The sequence below is a fragment of the Culex quinquefasciatus genome, chromosome 2 (assembly GCF_015732765.1).
Source record: "Culex quinquefasciatus strain JHB chromosome 2, VPISU_Cqui_1.0_pri_paternal, whole genome shotgun sequence".
In the NCBI taxonomy this organism is placed as follows: Eukaryota; Metazoa; Arthropoda; class Insecta; order Diptera; family Culicidae; genus Culex; species Culex quinquefasciatus.
Window position 1 is genome coordinate 194,394,720 of NC_051862.1, and position 17,234 is coordinate 194,411,953.

At 35.2% G+C, this 17,234-nt stretch overlaps 3 protein-coding genes across 4 annotated transcripts in view; 2 read left to right on the forward strand and 1 right to left on the reverse strand.

Moving 5' to 3' along the window:
- Window positions 1–2,321: 2,321 nt before the first annotated feature.
- The window catches only part of LOC6034878 (tRNA-dihydrouridine(16/17) synthase [NAD(P)(+)]-like), a 129,621-nt gene continuing 114,708 nt past the window's right edge, over window positions 2,322–17,234 (forward strand). For both annotated transcript variants that reach the window (XM_038252513.1, XM_001845095.2), the window contains exons 1-2: window positions 2,322–2,496; window positions 15,055–15,083. The gene's annotated coding sequence lies outside the window, so the exon portion shown is untranslated. The remainder of the gene's footprint in view (window positions 2,497–15,054; window positions 15,084–17,234) is intronic.
- LOC119766771 lies at window positions 3,517–3,905 on the reverse strand. Its single transcript, XM_038252516.1, has one exon. It carries the CDS (start codon window positions 3,854–3,856, stop codon window positions 3,551–3,553), a length of 306 nt encoding a protein of 101 aa, XP_038108444.1. The 5' UTR covers window positions 3,857–3,905; the 3' UTR covers window positions 3,517–3,550.
- Window positions 4,250–4,660, forward strand: LOC119766769. The gene has a single exon (XM_038252514.1). It carries the CDS (start codon window positions 4,298–4,300, stop codon window positions 4,604–4,606), a length of 309 nt encoding a protein of 102 aa, XP_038108442.1. The 5' UTR covers window positions 4,250–4,297; the 3' UTR covers window positions 4,607–4,660.

Below are 17,234 nucleotides of genomic sequence, written 5' to 3' on the forward strand. Positions count from 1 at the left end.
GTTTGTTGTTCCTTACCTGAAAGAAAGTTGTCTTATTTATTTAAAAACTGTGGGAATTGGGTTGAATACAAGAATTGATTCATGAGAAGTTGTTTTCTGATCGATTTATTGTCTTCGGCAAAGTTTCTGTTACGCAGAAAAAGATACACAATAGAAAATGCATTTTTCACCTTTTTACACAAAAATAAAAAAGGGAATTCTACAATTCTAAACTTCTTATTATCGGTTCTGTTGCAAAAAGTAAAGCAAATATATTAAAATACAAATCTTACTTTCTTTTTTGAATTTTATTGTATTTTTTTCCTTCAGAAGATTTACTCGATTCTTTAAGCACCCGCGAACGCTGTTCCCATATTTGAATTAATCAGCTGTTGAAAGGTAGTCCACATCTCAACTATGGATAGTAACTTCATACATCTAATGCTTAAACAATAAAATAAATAAGATATAATGTAATAACTAACTCTTTTCGCAATAATAAAAAAGTGAGGACCAAATCGATGAAAGTTGTTGAAAAAGTTTGGTAGAAATAGGTACTTGAAATTGAACAAGGCCGTTGCAAATATTTTTCAAAGTTTATGTCGCCTTCCCCTTCAAAATTAGTCTGAAAAATCAGGGGGCCAAAAAAATATTTTTCCAAAAAACATAAAAATTTCCATGTAAATAGAAGCCTAATCAACTGAAACGCAAAAAAAATATTTTTCGAAAAAAATAAAATTTTCGTCAATACTAGATATTTTGGAAATTAATGATGGCAAAACGACTGGACAGGTGTATAATACATTTTACAAAAAAAAAAAATCATTAAAATGTTGAAACCATGGCTCGTAATTTAAATTTTTATACTTTTTTTTTATATTTTTGCAAACAATCAACTTGCTTTTCATTTGTTCTGACTATTTCAAACTTATTTGTCACAAAACTATTGATACCAGAGTACTTTGAAAAAATCAGCCTTCAAGATTTTTTTTTCTCCTCATGCTACATGGTGCTCTGGTGCACCATTTTGAAAAAGCCGTAAAAAAAATCAAACAAGTAAAAATTTCAAATTTAATGGGCAAGGGCTCTTAAGATGGGTCCAAATGATTCCTAAACATTTTTTTGTATCTAAAATCCTTTCGTGTTGGTTATGCAAGTTTGCAAAAATAGTGTTTGATAATTTTCTCAAAAAAATCCTCATAGTTTATATCTAGAGTTTTTTTTTAACAGTCTGGACCCGATGAATAATTGTTCTGTTACATTCTTATTGGAATGTCATATAAACTGTAACGGGAATTGCAGGCACCGGGTCCTGACTATTAAAGGTCCTAAATACATATAAAATACAACAGCTTATAGGACCTTAAGAAAACAACTCTAGATATGTTTCTTAAACATGTCGACGGTAACATTTCAAAAGGCATCATGTACATTTTGACACTTTCTGGGTTATTGTATATTCTGAAAGTACTTCTAATAAGCTACCTCTCCACCAAAAATGAGCAAAAGTAACTTCAGTAAAGTCTATTTAATCATGATTTTAAATAAAGTAACATAAACAAAATCTCTGCCATCAGCAGTCCTTGTTTATATAGCCCTGTCAACCTGTCAAACAAAAGGCTACATAAACCTCGTGACGAAAAAAAACAACATGAAAAAAGCGCCATGTACATTCGGCGAAGAAAAACGAATCATAACAAAGCGCCCCCCTCAGTGACAGCAGGGTGATATCGACGTTGGTGATTTCAAAAGAAGTTATGTTTGTTTTTCTCAAATAAAATTACGGAAATAATGTTTTATTGAATATGGATGATCAAGTATCAACAAAAGCAACGTAAGTATTCCTAAGTAATATTAGAGTTTCCAGCCCCTTGCGTTAGAACATCTTATTTTGCTTTTATATAAAAATGGTAATTGAAAATGGATGCTCAACATTCAAATGCGTTTTTCTCAAAACGCATGGATTGTACATGATGCTTTTTGAAATGTTGGCATCGATGTGCAAAAAGAAGCAGTTAAAAAAAGACACATCTTCGGGAAATTCGATCTTGGTGCACTAGTGCTGTCCATGGTGTACCATGGGCGTTAGCGGGTTAAGCTAGTTGAATATATGAACCAAATTAATCACAAAAATCGTGCCTACGCACCTTTGATGAAATAAATTGCAACAGCCAAAATGGTAAAAATGGCTTAAAAAGTTAATTTTATAGCATCCTAGTGCATTTGTAAGCACGCCACCTATTCGTTCAACAAAAAATAACACCATCCAACATGTTTCCGAAGGGCCGAACGACTGGAGAAACGTCAAAAATCGTGAAATCAGCTGCGCAAGGTTTGTTTTGGTTCCATAAATCGCGTGGTGGTTTTCGCGTGGTACTTTTCACGGATTTTTATTTGGTTTTGAGCTTTTTCTGAGAAAAATTAGTGAAATACTTGTGAAGGTATTAACTTGGTTGTGATAGTGGATAGTAGTGTTAAAAGTGGAATTGATTGCAGAACTGTAGATAAGCTGTGTCAGTAAGTACTCCCATTCTGTAATAATAAGTGCTGTTTATCAAAAATTGTCCGTACAGCACTGTACCGTTGTATTGTTGTAAACTCTAGATTAAATAATGAAAAATGCCGATCTGCATAGTAAACATAGTTTTGAGTTCTCAATTTCCAACTATTTTATATTAATCAACACGAAAGCTGCCCATCATTGAAAAAACGGCTAATATCCACTTTTGGCAAAAACGAGTTATTAGCACCAGGTGGATGAGGATGTTCAAACGCATCTTCTGAAACTTGAATTTCACTAAAAAAAAGTGTTTAGATTTGGCTGCCGATGCTAAAAACCAAACGGTTAATATGCCTCTCTTATGGGAAATTGCTTTGAATGAGATTTGGTGACAAACACTAAATCATACCGAACAAAACAACAAATTACAAATTAAAATCTGGTGTTTTTTTTTTGAAAAGGACCAATAAACCCAATTTCCAGTTTTTGCATTTTGGGTGTTTTTGAAACCGCCTTGAGTTAGGGGATTTAATCATAAAAGTCCCAAAATCGGGCAAAACATTTGTCCATACATTTCATTAATCTACATAGCATTAAACTTATTATTTATTATTAAAGCATTTGAGGTAATATTGATTGTATGTCATTCCCCTACTTATTTAGGCATGTAAAACTTTACAAAACATGAGTATTTCACACCCCAATTCCTACGTAATATTTTCAAAAATACCGAAAAAAAACTCATTGTTTACACATATTTGATTGCTTTTTTGTTGTAAAAGTTGCCTTTCGGAACAAAACCGTCGGATAATCCGGATCGGTCCGAAACCAGTTTGGCCGCTCGGAGACGTTTTACCACGGTCAAACAGTGGATAAAAATACCTCTTTTTTGCAACTTAAAGCGTTTAAATTCGTTCACTACAGTCCGATTGGTCGCTAGGTATATTATAAAATTACTAGGAATTAGCTTTACGCGTGTTTTTTTTATACCGGTATTGATGCATGTTAAAGAAATATTATAATATTCAAATGCTTTTGTAAACATTTATTACAATCATAAGAACAGAAGATTTACAGCCAGTACTTGTTGTATCCGTAGCCGCCATAGTTCCACGCTCCATTGTCGACGACCTTGGTCACAACCGGTGCCGCCTGGTATCCCCAGGTCTTTCCGTACACTGGCCAGCTTCCGTAGGTTGCCGGGTAGCCGGCATAACCTCCCAGCACTGCGGACTTTTCGTACAGACCTCCGTAGGCTGGCCACACCGAGCTGGAGACGGCTGGAACAGCCGCAGAGTAGGATACCACGCTTGGAAGGTAAGATCCGTTGACTGCGACGGCCAAAGCCAGAGCCAGGACTGCGATGATGAACTTCATGGTGAAGGCGTTTGGTTTACAATGCTTCTGATTGTGTTGAAGTGAGAACGTTTTGCTAACTGATGACTTTTTTAGGTTTGCTGGTCACTTTATATATAAAACAGAAGTTGATAAAAGTGCATTCAAGAAAATGTACTTGTTTAGATTCACTTTGATTTGTTGTGTTCCAAAGTTTCAGTGAAGGTGATAGTCAACAAGATGTCTTGCTTGAGTGATTTTCGATGACTGTGCAAGGAGGATACGTAGACTTGCACTCAACGAAGCGTAGCTGTGGTATCCAATCTATTCCAGAAAATTTATTGGTGTAATTGTTGCGACAATTATCCTTCCACAATCAGAGCAATTCGTATATAAAGCATTGGCACAATTTTTAAAACCATCAGTTAGCAAAACGCTCTTACTTCACTACAGTCAGAAGCATTCTTTCCAACTCTCTTCACCATGAAGTTCATCATCGCAGTCCTGGCTCTGGCTCTGGCCGTCACTGTCAACGGATCGTACCTTCCAAGTGTGGTGTCCTACTCGGCGGCTGTTCCGGCCGTCTCCAGCTCGGTGTGGCCAGCCTACGGAGGTCTGTACGGAAAGTCTGCTGTGCTGGGAGGAGGTTATGCCGGTTACCCGGCAACCTACGGAAGCTGGCCGGTGTACGGAAAGACCTGGGGATACCAGGCGGCGCCGGTTGTGACCAAGGTCGTCGATAATGGAGCGTGGAACTATGGCGGTTACGGATACAACAAGTACTGGCTGTGAATTTGATTGATCTTGAAAATGGAACATAATAAACCGGATGAAATTTTGTAGAAACAGCGTCTTTTTTTTGTTCAAATTTCGAATATTAACAAGAATTTCTACTCAGATTAAGTGACACGCCAGCATTATCGGAAATTACCCGTAAAAATTAAATCGCTTGTCTCAATGCTCTCCCCGAACCCTTCCGAGTACCTCGAGCAACCCAGCCACACCATACCTATATTCGAGGGGGTAAAAGTCACGTCCTTGCAGCTCAGTAAAAACACAAAACAGCTTAATTAACTGCCTTATGTACACTCGCACTCTCTGACGTCAGATACACCCTAAAGAAGGGGGTGAGGAGTTGGGGTGTTGGTGCCGGTACGTGACATCATGTGCCTCATTGGGCGCTTTTTGCGATTATGAAGACTGGGGAAAACGTCGGCGAGGGAGAAACGTGAAGCACTGATGGGTTTAATTCCGCGAAAATTGAATTTAATCAGCATTATCGTCGAAACTGCACCGGAGAGTCTTCTCGGCAATGTCGTAAACGATGTCTGGGGGAGTTTCGAAACGAAGAAGGTAAAACGCCATTAACTGTCGATGCACTAAACCAACTGGCACTTATACACGTGGAAGGTTAATTGAAGGTTTAATGTCATTTGGAAATTAAGGGTTTATTTGCCAACTCTTCATTTTGATGAACTTTAATACCATAATTCCCCACTTACCAAATGTTCTCGTTAAAGTTTAACTGCATATTTTTTGCACGATATCATGAAAAGCTCTTTTTGGGGGAGGAGGAAATGGAAAAGTTTTTTTTGCCGCTTTCGTGATGCGAGCCATTTGCGAGGATGTTCGCCATTGTGCTAAACGGAGCAATTTAATTAAGTTTAATGCAGTGAAGACAAATCGGTCTGACCTAGTTTCGAGGCGTTTGGGGCGAAGTGGTTTCTGGCAGGACGAATAGAAACATATGTCGCGTGGGCCCAAAGGGGACAGTAATAAATATCGCACTTTATGCAGTTGATTTGCTATCCAGTTTGATAAAACTAGAAGGTTGAGTGGGGCAGTTTAAAAAAAGGCGTGGATTTTGCTGATTTGGTCATACAATTTTATTGGTTACAGTTCTCTAAACCGGAGAAGAATTTTTGACCAGGTGGAATTTGGTTGAAGCACTCAATCTACAAAAAAAAATCTAACCAATTCAACATCCCAAACTACGCAAGAATTTTTATTAAAATCACTGCCAAAATAGAAAAAATATACCAACGACTGCTTCTCATGACAAATTAACACCCGACTTGTTGCTGCCAGTATTATATACGCACAAAACGCAGAAATCTGGACAAAAAAGTGTCAAATCCTTTATTAGATGCCATCAGTATCATCATTATTTATCTAGCAATATACTCTTTTTGTACTGTCCTATGAAGGAATACAACACTCTGACTTCACATAAAAACGCGATCCATTTTGTTCTTCACGTTATTTCTTATTCCCTTCTTTTCTGTGAAGCCATCAATGGGAAGTAGCACCACAAGAAATGACAACATTGTGTACAAATATCTGAATTTTTACAAATACCTATTTAAAAAACGGATCTTTGACACGCTCCGCAATCGCCAGTAAAATTGATTGCCCCGTGACAACCAATTTTTCCATTGTTGCATGTTAATTTATTAAATTTCTGTTCCGTTCGATTTGCAACACGAAGCAACATCAATCCAAGCAAAACAATGCCAAAGGGCCGTTGTGGGTTTGTAAACAAAGAGTGTGTCCTGCTCACGTTAGAGGATGTTTACATCTGACATGAAAGGGATACACTCTTTGTTTACAAACCCACAACGGCCCTTTGGCATTGTTTTGCTAGAATCAATCCAGAAATGTTTTGCTCGTCGTTTCGATACCCCATCACCTCCTCCGCCACCGCCTTTTTTCAATCCTTCCACAGAAACTGCTGATGCAATTTCCGGTTTGGGGTAGCATTTTTTTTATTTCTTCTCGCTCTGTTTTCCACGTTTTCATTTCCATCTTCGACCAGTCTGTCAGTTGTCGTTGGTTGTCCACATACACACACACACACTCATATATATGAAGCGGAAGCCGCCGCTAGTTGATTGGTTTCTGTTGCTGCCATGTTTTATGGTATTGTTGGGCGGTGTTGGGAAGCGTGTGAGGGGTGGTTCCAATACTGGATTAATAATGATGTTTGCGTAGAAACCCGTGCCTAGACGACCCAGGGACAGAACGGCGTTTGGGGTTGGGCGAGAAATGAAATTTTGATTGACTTGGGCCACATTTTGGGACTCTTTCGGCGCACACATATCGAATTGGTGCTTTGTGAGTTTGTGTGATTTAAAAAGGAAACAATGTTATTCGCAATAGATTGAACTGCTGAAAATAGGTTCGAAAGGAGCTAAGCACCCTTTTCCTCATCATATCCTAGCAATAGTAAAAGGTTTTTTGCGAGTTGTTTTCCTGTTTCTGCTTCTTTTTACAACAAACTTTTTTTCCATCCTTTGAGATAAATGTATGGAGCTGTAAGGATCACCCAAAAACTCTGTACTAGTAAACAGAATACTTAATCTGGTCCTATTCTACTTTACTCACTTTTAAAATGTAAAATTGTATACAATTTTTAGCATGTTTTGCTCTACAAAAAACTTTACATCTATTCTTGTATGTTTTTCTTTTTGAAACTTGAAAATAAGTTTAATTCATATCTAATTCGAGTTTAGTAATACACAATAAGTAAAAGTTTGACTGCCTTTAATAAATCATCCTAGAACAAGCAATTTTAGATTTTTTTTTATATTTCTTTATTTGGCTGAAATTTTGTGATTCTATGACCTGCGCACCCTTTTATGAGCAACTAGAGCGTCCAATTTCCGGGGTTACAAAATTCCTTGGAAATCCCGGAAAAAGAAATTTTGAGACGATATGTTCAATAAAAATAGTAAATTGAATTTATTAAAATAAAATTGAGTTGTTTCATCATTTTTTTGTAAATAAAAAAAAACCAAACGTTTTAGAAAATGTAAAGTAGTAAGTAGTAAGTAGAAAGTATTCGCATAATTTCGGGAATTCCCGGGAAATTTACAAATTGAAGTAATTTTTCTTGCTCAAACCTATTTAAATTATTTAAAAAAAGCTTCATCTCATTCGAACATGGTATACAAAAAACGTAAAAATCTCAGTTTTGCTTTGGCAGGAAAGGCTTATTTTTTAAAAAATTAAATAGCCCCAATTATTCTTTGAAAAGTTTGCCAAAATTCAAATATTTTACTTTAATTAAGGTCCATCTATTTCCAGATACTTCAGAAATTAACATTATCAGATACAAATCTTAATATCAAATAAAATGACCAATAAAATGAATTGAACAAAATTATGTAGAGTTTCTTCATTTATTTATATTTTTCAGAGCATTTTCAAAGAAATGGTTTCAAATAGATAAGAAAATGTTTACTTCCGCTTGAATTTCGGGAATTCCCGGGAAATTAACAAATTTCCCGGGAAACGGAAAATATTTTTTTTTAACTGGACGCTCTAGTGGGTGCGCATGGTTGCTTAATATAATTTCTCATACTTATGCCCGAAATTTACAATTTTATTTATTGGCAGGGAATTCACTAAAATTGTATTCTGTCGATTGTAGCGTGTTCAGCGAGCTCAAATCTACAAGACCTTCACACCAATTTTTTTTACTGAATTTTCAGCTACTGAAATTTCAGTAAATATTCAGTAATTTAGATCTTACCAACTGAAAACAATCTAAAATGCATTTTTCTGCATTGATTATAATATTTAGCATGTTTGGGCTTGTTAAAAAAAGTTTTGAATGTTTATGAAATTCCAATGCACAAAGTTTTTTTCGCGAAAAATAAAATTTTCGTCTATACTTAGATGTTTTGGAAACTAATGATGGCAAAACAACTGGACAGGTGTATAATGCATTTTAAAACACTTTTTTCATTAAAATGTTGAAACCAAGGCTCTTATTTTCAATTTTTATACTTTTTTTTATTTTTTTGTCCCCTCCCCTCGATTTTGGTCAGAGGGACATAAACTTCGAAAAATATTTGCAACGGCCTTAGCTGATATTTGTTACTTTGACAGATGATTTACTGAAATTTCAGTAAAAGAAACGTCAAATTATTTTGCTGAAAATTCAGTAATTTTCTTGTGGCAGTTTGACAGATCATTTGCTGAAGATTCAGCAATTATTGCTGGTATTTCAGTTATCAAAATTTGATTTTTCTTATCATTGAAAATGTTTCTAGTACTGCTATTTATACAATTATTTCATCAATCGTCCAAACCTAAAAAAAAACAAGTGGTTAGAATCGAGGCATTTGTTATTAACATTTTTCTTACCTTGGTTTCTCAAGATCACAATCAAAAAATTAAAAACCACAACATGTTTAAAAGAGGATTTTCTCTCGGCAGCATCCAAACCATAAGTGCCATAAGTGACATTTCAGTTTGACAGATAGGCAGTTACCAAGGGGCTGGAAACTCTAATATTACTTAGGAATACTGAGTATACTAACGATATTCCAGTATACTTGTTAGTATACTAACCGAAAAGCAATAAACTGTTAGTATATTAAAGATACTCTCAGTATATTGGTAAGTATACTGGCGATATGTAAAGGAAATAATAAGTATACTAACAAATATTTTGATATACTGGTGAACATAATAAATATAGCTCTAAGAGTTTCCAACCCCTTGGCAGTTACTGATTTTTCAGCAATGTTTTTGTTCATTACCGAATTTCAGCAAAAGTGATGATTACTGAATCGCATTCAGTTAATTATTTTACTGAAATGGCAATCCAAAATTTGCTGTGTTGGTTAAATTAAAGCGTTTACTGACACCATTTAAAAAATTTGAAAGTTGATTTTTTAAATCATAGATATACTCTCCAAGGTAACCAACAGTTTGATCAAAAATATTTAATTGGAACCAAGCAATAATATTAAATTTTTATAAGGCCGTTGCAAATATGTTTTGATGTTTATGTCCCTCGACTCTGATCAAAGTCAAGGGCCACGGTGTCAACATTTGAATGAAAAAAGTGTTTTAAAATGCATCATACAACTGTCCATGTTAAATAATGATTATCAATGCAGAAAAAGGCATTTAAGATTGTTCTCAGTAGATTAGACAACTCCATTTTCCATTGAAATTTTTTGCCCCCTGATTTTTCTGACCAATTTTGAAGTGGGGGGGTCGGGGGGGGGGGGGGGCGACATAAACTTTGAGAAATATTTGCAACGGCCTAATTAGCTAATAATAAGAAATCAATATCAAAATCGTTTTTTTACTACACAGTAAAAAAATCATGGTAATATTACATCTGGGAAGGGGTACATCAAATTAATTTTCCGGCTCATCTCCTGAGCCACAAAGCCAAACGATAATAGACCCAAAATTTAACATATCACCTACCCTGTACCATATTGTTCTACCTTTTCTAGCAATATTCAGTTCATCCGAGACTCAATTTACATGCTCTCTACAACCCACCCCGGCATAACTTTCATCCGTTATATTGAAATCTGCCCAACCTGGCCGGATTTGGGCCGAGACAGCGAGTTTGCAGAGTTAATAATTTATTCACCCTTTCGGTGGCTGCCCTTTTCCAGCCCAATTTACAACTAATACGAGAAACTGAGCCACCTCATCGTGATTCCTGCTGGCTCAACCCCAACAGATTTCCTTCTCGGTACGAGTCTGGAATGCAATTTTGTCCCTTTTTCCAACCATGTGGTAGGCGTGCACCCTGTAAGTTCCATGTTGAAAAATATTATTTTATGTTTATAAAATAAAATAATGAAAACAAATTCAATTCACTTTAAAAAAAAACTAAATGGATGCCTCATTCCTTAAAAAAATAACTAGGCTGAATGCACACTTCAGGGTTAACGTTGATCTGTTTAAACTGGGGAAATGTCAACCGGGAAAAGGCTCGCCGAGTTTCAACGAACCAAATTTCCACCCAAACCAACGAGTAAACAAAACGAAATAACTTCTCACCCCTGTTGACATAGCAGCACCAAGCAACCCTCCCCCCTCGTGCCTAGGGGGTGATGTTACTAAACTAGTAGAAACGAGTCAACTTGGTTTGACAGAAAAAAAAAATACACAAACATGCAAATCCATTTTTCTCCAACCAGAGTTCTGTATCCTTTTTTTCTGCGTAACCTGAGGTGAGGGATTATTTTTCACCGTTTTGCTTTTTATTGCTTATTTTTGCTCTTCTTTTTTGCTGTTTGCATAATTTTTCATGAAATTGTCAGAGTTTCAAACCCCGCGTTGATCTTGCATACTTTGCGTGTTGGGTTTCCTCTCCTTAGAGATTTCGGAAGCTGGGATTAGGATCGGGCCTTGGTGGGTGTGCAAAGAAGACTTTACTTGCTTAAATGGATAAACCCCAAATCTTTGGCACGTTTTAAGTCACGAGATTTGGTTAAATTTGTGTCAACGAAATCTTAAAGTATAACCATATCTGTGCTCGTTTCTAGACATTTTGATTCAAAATGATGTTTTAAACACTAAGAAAAAAATAACACAGGAAAAGCCACACAAACTTGACCCAACCCTTTGGTAGATAACCTGATAGGTCAAGCTGAGATCCACCCAGTCCAAACTCCTCAAATGTCCTTTTCTGCCCAGCGGATATCCGCCAAGACAAAAAAAAAAAACTTTTACCAAGGTTAACCCCACGGAGTCCGCCATCGTACGGCAGCAAGGGGAAGAGCGCACGGAATTGGAAAATATGATAATTTAATACTTGCACAACGAAACGGACCGAGCACGGAAATTGTTGCAGCATTTCCATGCAAATCAGTAAGTGTGATAAGCTGACGGTTGTCTGAGACCTTGGTTGAGTAGTCTCGGTTGGTATCAGCGCCGGGAGAGTGTTCTAACCTTCGGGTTTTGATTGTATTTTATTTATTTGAGTTTTTAGCTTTGTCTGATTATATTGGCTTAGTGATTTTTCACGCTCGAAAATGGCAAATTTCACGGGGACCTCAATTTCAAAACACAAAATTACACGCAAATTTCGCGGAACACGAAAAATCTTAGAATGACTAAGAAAATCCTTCACAGCAAAAAAACCGATGGTAAAATCGCATGCAAAAGCATGCACATCACCTTTGTGAGCAAAAGCATGTAATATTGTATGAAAAAACGTGTACATAAAAAGCATGTACAAAAGAAAAACAAAAAATTTTTCAATCTGGTGGGAGTCACATCCAGATTCCCAAGTCCGCGCCCAAACCGTCTCGGCTATCTCACCGTCTTGTAAATTCAGTGTTCTACGCCGATGTACCAGTAGGTTTCCCGTAAGTCGTATACTAAATTAACTGTATACGATGTATGGGGAACGTACAGCTACATCGGTGTTGATTTAACTAAATTCACAGCGGCGAGATAGCCGAGATGGTTGGGGCGCGGAATTGGTAATCTGGATATGACTCTCACCAGATTGATGTTATTTTTGGAGTGTGCGAAATTTAATTATTTTTCTTTTGTACATGCTTTTTGTGTACACGTTTTCTCATACAAAATTACATGCTTTTGCTCACAAAGGTGATATGCATGCTTTTGCATGCGATTTTACACAGAATTTTTTTACTTTGTACGTTTAAATCACAGAAACTACTTGTTATGCTTCATTATATATTATTCTTCAATAAACTAAAAAAAATCTGCACTAAACTTGAACGTTACACCACCAAAAAATTGTCTTAATTTTCAAAAAAGTTTCCTGGTTTATGGATGAGCTCTATTTTTATTTTGAAACAAAATGTTGAGCTTGCGTATTATCATTTCTTGGACTTCATTTTTAATATTCGACTAATAAAGCTTATAGCTCATATCAAAGCAAAATTTAACAATCTTGTCCAGCCAAAATTAAAATTAAATACTAAAATAAATTGAATTTTCTGCGACATTTAGCCCATTAAACATATTTTCAAAGAATTCATCTCACTTTTCAAAAACTAAATTCAAAATCAATAGGCAAAATTAATATAATTTTCAACAAAATCGATTTTTTTATTCTAAATGAGAAAAGGTGATTTCAAAAATAAAAAATACTCTTCATTTTATTTTGAATACAACAAATCTTGATTCTTTTTTTTTTTGAAACTATATCTTTCAAATAGCAAATCAAGCAGTAAAATCTGTATTACAGCGAATGAAAATGTTACTAAATTCAGTTAGTTTCTGAAAAACTTAAAAATCTAAACATTTCTTCAAATGTTTAATATCAAGCTTTTCAATTGATAGCCAATAAAATTTACTTAAATAGTTTTTATAGATGAAATCTTTATTAAGTTGTTATTATTATTTTTTAGATAATTTAGAAGTAATTAAACCAGAGCATTCACTCGCTTACAGTAGTTCATAAGATTGTATTCGTTCCTATTTGAGTTTGATAAATTATTTTTAAGAAAAATCGTTACATTTTCACACAAACTTAAAATTTCACGGGATTTCACAAAAAAACTTATTTCGTAGATTTCACGCTGTCCGCGTAATCCTGAAATTTCACTTAACCTTCTGATTAATTATAAATTTTACTTTTTTGGTTTTTTAAATTTTATTTTCTATGAATTTTAGAATTGTTTTATGCTTACACATTATTAATTCTTAACTCTTATTAGTTTCATGATTTTTTTTTCGTTTTCGACAATAGAGGGTTAACCAAAAAAGGATCTTCACGATGCTAAATGCTAAGTGGTACGGAATTGGAACAAACACAGCTTTAAAAAATGAATAGAAAACTAGCTGTTTAAAATAAAAATAAATATTCTGCTTAAAGTTGTAATTAATGTTTGTTAATCTTAGATGGTAATGATATACACTTATCTGATTAATTGATAAATGATTTCTAGAGAACTTTTTCAAAACAATAAATGTGCAATGGGATTGTTTTTCACATATTACATTTTGAAAAATGAGCGAGATTTGTTGTATGTAAATTAATATGAACTTTTCTTCAGTTTATTTTAACCTCCTTTCAAATCCAAAACTTCTAACGACTAACTTCTAACTAACTTTGTTACTACTTAATTAATAAATAATAACAACTTCCACCTCTAGCAGAAGCATAAACTTGGGGTTCCCAGAAACACGTGCACTTTGAATTAAAAAAAACAGGTGACCATCACATTTTCAACGAAACTGTGATGGCCGATACGGTAGAGATACATATTCGATAAGCCAAAAGTCTCAAGATCGAATCTTGTTACCAAAACATTTTTGAATGGATTTTTAAATGATCCTGACTTTGAATTTTTATTAAAAAAAAAGCACAAAAAAAGAAGGAAAACTTCTCTCACGTCCGTGACTATGACGCACAAAACAAACAACCCCATCCAGGCGTACATCATTTGCACAAGTTTTTCCTCTTTTAAAGCAAAAAAAAAAATCGTAGCAAATTGCTGGAACTGCAGAATCAAGCTCGAAAATTTCAGTTAGTCAGCCAGGAAGCCGCGCGCACTATTGCACTGTCGACTGTTTTTGTTTTGGCTGCTGCTGCTGATGCACAATTTCCTCATTTATTGCACGAGAAGCCAAAACACATCCTGCTGTGATTGCCGTGTTCAAATGTGTGCTTTAGTGTAGGGGAGCTTGGGGTTATTGGTCAATTTGATACATTAATGATTTTAATAGTTTTTAGTGCAGTACTATTGGAGGACAAATTTTCTATAAAAAAAAAGTATTGAAGAATCTAAGTTTGAGATTTCAAAAATCCCCTTAAATCACTCATGCTTGGTACTATTTTGCAGTTCAGGCAACTTAATCCCCCACTTCCCCAATCCCGTCCTCCAATCCCCGCAAAAAGCAGAAAAAACAGACTCCGGTTCCTGCGCCAGACCAGAATTCCTGCCGGGAGTTCGGTTGCATCGTCGCGTCATCCGAGAGCTCTGTGCATCCCCTCAAACAACGCGCTGAGGAAAATTTACACACTGAAACTTCCCACCGGGCAATTATCCGTATAAAGTTGATGTTTCGGACTATTTCGACCGGCTTTGGGATTTCAGTGATTTGGAGGGTAGTGGCGCTTCTCGCTACCGAGAGCAGGATGAGGAAGTGCTCTGTTAAATGACCGCACAGTTTATTGGATGACGCAGGATATAAAAGCGGATTAAATACGCTAGAACAGTTCCTAGCTCCAGGAAGTGGGAAATTTTTCGGAAAGACAGCCCCGAATGCGTGCAGATCATGTTCATTGGGTTGGATTTTGGCGGTGTTATTGTTTTGAAGGGACTTGAATTGAAGTGCTCACGTTTGGTTTTGTTGTTTTAGGGTGGGGAAATAATCTGTGGATAAAAATGTCTGGTAAACGACATAGTTAAGTCGATTTGAGTCAAAGATTCGGGTTTTTTTTTGCTATGTTAAGGGGATTCACAATTTAACTGTTTATTTTTGTTTACTTGCAGGCATTGTGATTTCCACGTTCTTCGCTGTGGTAAGTGTTTGTTACAATTTCTTGTTATATTTGATCGACAAAGTCCAAATGAAAATACTGAAATTCCCTTTTAAATCATTTTCTCTTCCGTTTTTTTATTGTTGATCGTTGTTATTGACCATTCATGCTGTTAAAAATATTTTGTATGATTTACCAGTTTTAAGTAAATAATGTTTTATTTTTTGTAAAACTGATACTAAATTGTTTTTTGAAGTAAATTTCCAAGCAAATGAAATGCTAGAATACGTTGCAAAATTTACCACACGTGATTCTTATTATCCTTAAACTAAAATGTTCGCTTTAAAGAGTTTTCAATAACTTACACAAATATTCATTGAAGAAAAAATGCCGAATTTTAAACATTAAATAAAAAAAATTATTTATATTTAACATTAAAAAATTAAACTAACGAAATCCACCCATGTAGTGGCTTCCTTACTTCTTACCAAAAACCAAGATTTAAGATATGGACATAATTTTCTTCTGAAGATCTAATAGTTTTTCAAACGTTCTTCAACAATTTCAACTATAAACTGTTAAATTGTCATCGAATTTAAATCAAAATTTCACTGTAAGGTGAGCGGCATCTACTTTTCAAGCATTTTGTGATAATTTTCGGAAAACACTAAATTTACCCTAGCTTTGTCGATTACATAGAATTTAGATTTGACATGAAACACATCTGCTTATTATTCTTATGTCTGGTGACGTGAAAATTCAAAGTATTTTTCATTATCAAGTTGCATCACGGTGTTTTCAATTTTTCTTCACAAAAATTGCTGAAAATCTATGGATTCAGGCAAGGGTCGTCCTGATTTTTGGCTCAAAGAGCAGAAATCACTCACTCATCGCCGAACGAATGTTTGCCGACTGGAGCGCGCAACCATTCGCGAGCGAACACGACTCTCTAGCTGCCAGCGGCTGGATCAATCGCAATACAAATATTTCGAGTCACTACCGAATATGCTCAGAGAGGAGAGAACCTAACAAAATAATAGCGTGGCACTCACTTGGCCTGCAATACCACAGTTTGTCGTCAATTTGATTTTGCAATTGTGGAATTCTTTGTCATATGTGTCAAAAATGTCGTATTATCAACAAAATTGCAAACATTGATAACATTGATTTAAAGCAGTTTAATAAATGATCAAGCAAAGCCGATCGCAGACTATTTCGAGTCAAATGGAAAGTTTCTGAACCAAATTTTCCAGATTTCTTACTTTCTTTGAAAATACGCAAACATTAAAGCTAGAAAACCCAACATAAGCGAATGAAAATCTTTTCTTTATACAATTTGCCATAAAATCAAATTTGAGCCATCTGGATTCAAATTTGAGCATTAAACTTAGAGTATTTTATTTAAAAATGCCAGTATTTCTTTTAAAAGGCTGTCTCTTGCTGTCAGAGATGGAATAATCGCAAAAAAAAATCATTATCGCTTGCGAACCTTTTTCGCCCGCGAATGAGAAAGGAGGTGAATCACGCAAAAGAAAATCGCTCCCAAGGTTCTCCAAGAAAATCAATCTACTTATGATTTTCTGTGAATTTCCTTGTCAGCACTCCCTTAAATCATTTATTTCACTTTGTTTACACATATTGCCCATCGACATGTTATTTTACGACGTGTAACGTTACACTTGCAAGTGTAGTAGTGAAAAAGATGTTCCGCCGAATAATCAAGATGATGATTTTTTTACCGATAATTCGTCCGCGAGAGAGGATATTAAGGTTCCCTTCAGATTTTTTCTCTTGATAAACGTTCAAAGATTTTCTTTTGGTGTTGATTATTCCATCGCTGGTTGCTATATTTACATGACAAATTGTACAAACAAATGACTATTATATTATTGTATTGGGGTTTCCAGCTTGGATTTTTTGAAATCTTGTCAATTTGGTTCGGAAATCTTTTATTTGAGGTGAAAATCGGTCTATTACGTAATTTGAGTCTCTCAAGGCATATTCATAAGAAATGTGATGGATATCTATAAGAATTCATCAATTTTCAGCTACTTTTTAGTAGAATAATCCAATAAAATAAAAACTGAATAATCCAATAAAATAAAAACTTAAAAATATTTCTAGCAAAATATCGTATTTTTTATCTTAATGTTCTCGAAATAAATATACCGTGGAATAAAATAGTTTCCATCC

Excerpts from the sequence above, each read along its gene's own strand:
- LOC119766771 (XM_038252516.1), bottom strand. The coding sequence starts at position 3,856 with ATGAAGTTCATCATCGCAGTCCTGGCTCTGGCTTTGGCCGTCGCAGTC.
- LOC119766769 (XM_038252514.1), top strand. The coding sequence starts at position 4,298 with ATGAAGTTCATCATCGCAGTCCTGGCTCTGGCTCTGGCCGTCACTGTC.